This window comes from Pleurodeles waltl, chromosome 4_1, assembly GCF_031143425.1.
Source record: "Pleurodeles waltl isolate 20211129_DDA chromosome 4_1, aPleWal1.hap1.20221129, whole genome shotgun sequence".
Taxonomy (NCBI): Eukaryota; Metazoa; Chordata; class Amphibia; order Caudata; family Salamandridae; genus Pleurodeles; species Pleurodeles waltl.
In genome coordinates, this window is record NC_090442.1 from 1,019,952,633 (window position 1) to 1,019,958,632 (window position 6,000).

The 6,000-nt window shown below is 42.0% G+C and overlaps 1 protein-coding gene across 1 annotated transcript in view; it reads right to left on the minus strand.

Moving 5' to 3' along the window:
• Positions 1-4,740, minus strand: part of FAM3C (FAM3 metabolism regulating signaling molecule C) — a 251,437-nt gene extending 246,697 nt beyond the window's left edge. The window contains exons 1-2 of the mRNA XM_069229911.1: positions 4,439-4,740; positions 4,239-4,292 (exon numbers count right to left, since the gene is read on the minus strand). Of these exons, the coding sequence (XP_069086012.1) occupies positions 4,239-4,257 (19 nt within the window). The 5' untranslated portion in view covers positions 4,258-4,292; positions 4,439-4,740. The remainder of the gene's footprint in view (positions 1-4,238; positions 4,293-4,438) is intronic.
• Between the last annotated feature and the right edge of the window lie 1,260 nt (positions 4,741-6,000).

The following is a 6,000-nucleotide window of genomic DNA, read 5'->3' on the forward strand; positions in this document are numbered from 1 at the left end:
TATGCCAGACATGCCTTGACAAATTACGAGGCTGTAAAGAAGAGTGTCACGTAAATCAACAAATGGGGAGCAACAGGCAGGCACTAAGCCCTTTACTGAACACAAGAGTGTCTTGCATGCGAGACGCATGCGCTAGTGCATGCACTTGCAGGCTCGACCCAAAAAAAGTTGGAGGCTCGACCCTAAAAATGTTGGAGAACCTTGTTCTAAGGGCAATCAGTGCTGGAAAATGCAGTTAGAATGAGTGCCCTTCCGCACACTGGCATTCTCGACAATGCCCATGTCCTTGAAAAAAGGACTTGGTCACCAAGAGCAAATTCAGAAAGGTCAAGTCTGGCCCAGAGTTTATCCTCAGAGCCTCAAAAAAGGATGCAATCCAATCCTGAATTAGGCAAATAGCTGAGGGCATTCAAAGGAATGGCTACATAGATAAATAACACATTCCAAAAGTAATGGCCGTTACTGGACTGACAAAAGATGTTGTGTAGTGGGCAAAGGTAATGTCCTTTTAAGAGATGGAGATAGAAAAAAAACTGTAATGGCACGTGACCTCCTAGAAAATTAGAAGGTTGAGCATTCCACAGAAGACAATGGACTGGCACAGGGCCAATACGGCCAGAAATATCAGCTTTAGCGCTGGTGGCGCCCTTTGTGTCAATGTTTTGGACCATCCTTGACCTCCTCCTTGGATTCGCTCACTAACACTTGGCAAAAGTGCCTCTCATCTCTCCATAGCCCTTCCCTCACATGTGTTTAATTTGTTTTAAAGCACCAGTAAATGCAGGCTTTTCTAATCCAATCATCTACCCTAATTATAGGCATAATTCGGTGCCAGGGCTTTAAACAACCAGCATAGCCATTGGGTTTGGGCTATAAGATGTGACATTCAAGGACGTCTGGCCTAAACGAGAAAACCTAGATTTTGCCCCGAGCCAGCTTGATGGAGTTGAGCCACCAGAACCGGTGGACTGAGAAGAGTACAAGAATTAAAGCTTAAAGTGATTCATGGAAAAGGTGACAACAATTTTGTTGTTTTTCAATTTCAGCTCCCTGTGAGGCACGTAAAGACATATTGCCTCAATACAACATTATTAATATCATGAGTAGCCTTTCAATCATATCTGACAGGCATATGAATATCATATGTATATGAAGACAATATGAACACAAATTTGAAGGTCTGAGCAATCAGAGGGAAAACTTGGAAATGGTGACAAGAGCTGCAGCCAATCTGCATTTACTCAGGTCTCTAACTTAATCACCGCTGCACAACAGAACCAACTCGTCCATCTTTTGTACATTTTGACCTCCCCTTGGCCTTTAAACCATGCTGATCCCCTCACAATATTCTCCTCTTTTTTCTCACTCAGGAACACTAGTTTGTTGACACCTGGTTCACGTTTTACGTCTCCAGCCACACACCCACCCCACTTCAAGCACACGTGCCACATTATCTGTTTTGACACTTGTTTTCTCACTAAACGCCACCTCTCTCAGTGACATCTTTCAGCTTTTCATAGCACCTCTATGCTGGCGACACCGCACATTTGATACAGAAAAAAAAACACTCATTAGCCGTCAGTACACTTTAGTAATGCAATATTATTTCAGAAGGCCTCTAGATCTATTTCAACACACTTCCAGAAATGGTTATAAAGTTTATTACTTTGCAATCCTCCTAAGCACACGCCCCCCTCTACCTCTGGTTATGGACACCAAGCGAATCGATTCACCACCAGTCAAATTAGTAATATAAGTACTCAATCAATAAACAACCTTGCCCCTACTTATACCAAAACCTGTAATCTTAAATTACCAAACACAGTACCAATTGCCAAGCCTCAACTACACCAGCTATTAAGAGAAGCTCAATCCAATGAAAGAGCCAAGGCCAAAGAAAACAGAACTAACCGGGTCAGAGAATAAGCACATCTAGACTGAGAAATAAGCAAAAGTTGGAGAATAATACATTCAGTTAAGACACAGATTACAACCTGCCATGTTAGTTGGCTGATTTTGAAGACTCGGTTTCACTGAACTGCATGAGTGTGTGCAAAGACCTTTAGTGGGATACTTAATTAGGCCGAAGAAAGCCATTAACAGAGGTAAGGAGAGAATGTGCAAGAGGAGCATATCATATTTTAGCGAGCTAAATGAACGTTATTGGAATAAAACAACGAATCATAATTTCAAAAGAAAAGAAAGCCCACATGCATTTGGAACAGGTGTAAAAATCAATTTTTAGTTATAATGAACATCACAGGTGCCAGGTATAGGTAATATCAGATTTAAGTTACTGTAACTTGAAGACAGAAGCATCTGCCTTACTGAACAAGTCGCGGCATTCACTCCACTGGAGCCTTTACCAGATTACTCCGATGAGATGAAGCAGAAATCAAAATAAAAGGATATTTATTTAAGGAAGATACACTAGACACATCCTAACATTGGTAAAAGAAATCGCCTCCATAAAAGATAGTTCTTGACACACAGGACACTAAAGCCCCGGAAAGCCTGCTTGGGATTGAAGACAGCAAGCCACTATTCAATGCAGTAATACCATCCCTTTATACCATGGGGAACTGGGAAAAGCTGATTAGTTAGCTTTACAAGGCCACTTTATAACACATAGTCATGTCACTGGGTACCCTCCAAGACAATGGGGAAAGTAAGATAAAGTGGATATTTAATCATAAGGAATGGCAACAGGCTTGCGGTTACTTTCCTAAAGTATTCCACAATGCTACATTCAAATATAACCCCCATATAGGAGTACTAGAATGTACCTGTGGTCCACGGCGGATTGTCCGCTATGTCCTGAGTCAATGGCAGGGTTCATGCACATGAAGTGGGACTCCCTGAAATCAGGAACTTGAGGTTCGGAGTCTCGAGGATAACAAGTTGGACAGACAATTCTCAGCACTAAAAGATGCTTTTGGGGCTATTCAAAGGATCCCAAACGAATAAGGCTGTATCAACATTTCTAGATTTATCACTTCTTTTGGCAGACTCCCCGTCACACACTATTGTCCACATGGAGCACAGCCTCGACGTACAATGGTTTGGCCCTGTACAGGTGAGAATGAAGGGGCTTGTGAAGGCAGCCAATAACTGAACAATGAAACGCACTGATAATAGTTCTCTCTAGGAACAATAAGGATGATACCATGCATCCATAATTCCTCAGTGCGCACGCAGTCCGTGTGAGAACAGGCAATGTATAATCTGAAATTAAGTTTTGTTGTTTTAAATGAAAGTAGACACCATAAACATCATAGATAATTGTTCGTACAGGCCCGCACAAATAAAAGGAATGTACATTTCAGTGGGCCCTCGAGTTATACCACTATGCTCATGCTATTGCACTGATGTCGCCAAGAAGATGATATGGTGCTCTATGGACTACACTACAGCACTCCTGCAATATTTTTTTTCCTCTGTTTTACTATTCCCTGTTTTTTTTTTTTTAACTTTGTTGTAGTTGGGATATATGGTTTCCCTGTCCTAATATGCTGTACAATATGATAGCAACATTACAAAATGCCCCATGCTATATGCTGTGATTGGAGTAAGCAAAAACGGATGGACACTTGAAAAAAATGGAGGGCTAGTGGTGGCCCAAGGCCTTTCTATAGAAGTATGTATTTTTGTTATATTACATGAGGCTTGAAAGACACCAAGGTTGTGATAGAGCGAGACCTAAAACATAACAGTTAAAAAACACACAATTATCTGCCTTCTTAAATCAGTCAAGCTGTGACAAAGCAACAGCAGTGTCAATATAGAAACTCGGATGTTTGTGTGCTATAAGATCAATAGACGTTGACGAATACTGGATTGCAAGCACAACTCAATCGTTATCTTTTCGTGTACAATACACACCAAAAATAAACCGTCTCACTCAAGATCAAGTCCAATATTAGGCAGAACGGACAGTTTTTTTGCTAAATGTTTCTTAGCATATTCTTTTACAGCAATTGCGTTATTTATATTCCTAGGTGAAATTTATTTATAACGATGGAAGACACAGTATGGTAATTAAGGGATCTAACATATCGTGCCAAGCTGAAAAAAGATACATTTTCAGACACCGAATAAAAGTTGGCTATCAAGCCTTACACTCACACTCTCCTTAAAGGTGTAAAGATAAATTCCAGCCCTTGGGCAAAAAAAAAAAATCCCAGGGACTGGAATTACAAACTTTGTGATAATTACTTAATAAGGTAATGCGATCTTACCTGCTACTGGTATCCTCATCTTGAATCTAGATCACGATCGTGTTCAGGAACCACCTAGGTGCAACATACATACGACTATTAATTCTGCAAATAATAAAGTATGCTTAGCATATGTCTAACGAACACAAATTGGCATATGCAAATACAATCGTTCTGGTTAATTAAAAGTAGCATTTGTTAAGCAGCATTTTTAGGCATACCACGGAAGATTGCAGTTTTATGAGACTATGTCGCGGTCAAATCAGCACCAGGGGTACAAATGTCTCCTTCAAGATTGAACGAATGGGGAATAATAAGGAAGCAAGCATTTGTTACGGGGTGGGACTGCGGGAGAAGGCAGCATATGGCTTCCGCAGAACATAAAGTCACAGAGAGTCAGTCTTGCCCCCAAGGCGTTTCTGGTGGTAACGGGAGGTCGAAAGAAAGACTTGCGCTCTTAAGGAACAACTGCGCTCTGGAACTGCCAGACGCTACTAAGGAAAAGAGTTGTCGGAAACGTCACACTCTCAACAACCCGGAAGCAGCCAACACAGGTAATCTGCGCGCGCGGATACGCACAATGCGCATGTGCGGAAAAGTTAATTCCACGCCCCGTGCGCATGTGCGTTAAACAAACTTGTCAGTTTGACTACCAAAGGACCACTGCAATAATTCGCGCAGGCACCTAAATGTATCACAGTCGCAGTTTGAAGAACAAATATTTGGGCAGAGCCAACAGGTTTCGCCGATGTAAAATCAGCCCGGCCAAGTACCACGCATGAGGAGTTAGATTAACGCCTTAGTGCAGATATGCACATCCCCGCACTAAATCCATTAGTCACGAATTTTATACCACCCTAGGACAACCCAGACATGTCGGCACGCTGTACGAAGAGTTACAGCGAACGCGCTGGCAGTGAGTAACGCATTGCTCAGTGGGAGGTGGGCTCTGTTACTTCACCAGCGTGTCTTGTTTAGTAGTAGTTCAGTCATCAATTGTAAGGATGATGTGCAGGGAATAATGTATCACCCACATTAATCTGGGCGTAGCCCTGCTCGCCTCTCAGTGTACACGTGGTCTTCTGAAAGCGCTGCGTGGATAAACATTTTTGTATTAGCAGAGTGCCTTACTTGGATCTGGGGCGTCGCTTTGGCTGTTGTATTTTTATCCAGTAAAGCTTCCGCCTAATGTGACTGCACGTCTGCTTGGCCATAGAGCTGCTCAGTAGGGTGACCGCCTGTCGGTAATGTTTACGGGCAGCCCGTAATTTCGCCCTGCCGGCCGTTGTGAAAGGCTTAAAAAACAGCATTTGTCCATAATTTTAGCCTTTCACTTAAAGGCCAAAATGTAATTAGTGAAATTCAGTTTCCCCAGCTGTGTTGAAAGGCAGGGAGTCTCCTGTGCTCTGAGGGAAGGAGGGGCAGACAGATAAAAAAGGCCTGTTTGCCAGGGTGTCTACTTCCCTAAAGAAATGCAAATGTGCCCAACTGGTAAATCTGCAAATGTAAAGGTGCTTGGAAACCTGCATTGACTTTAAGCTAAGGTGTCACTTGAAGCTTTCTGAGGACAAATATATTTTCTTTTAGAAGGGTTCCCTAAGGGTGTTCCAAGGTGAGCTGTGTAGTGTGTGGTTTTATTGGACTGTTATAAAAAAAATTCAGTACTAGGTATAAACAGTATATTATTCAAATTTGTATTTCAGAAGGCCTTTTTCTTATTGAGCCGAAATGTTTGTGGGCATTTTGTAGCTGCCTATGTTATGATGTGTGTAATGCATGTTTA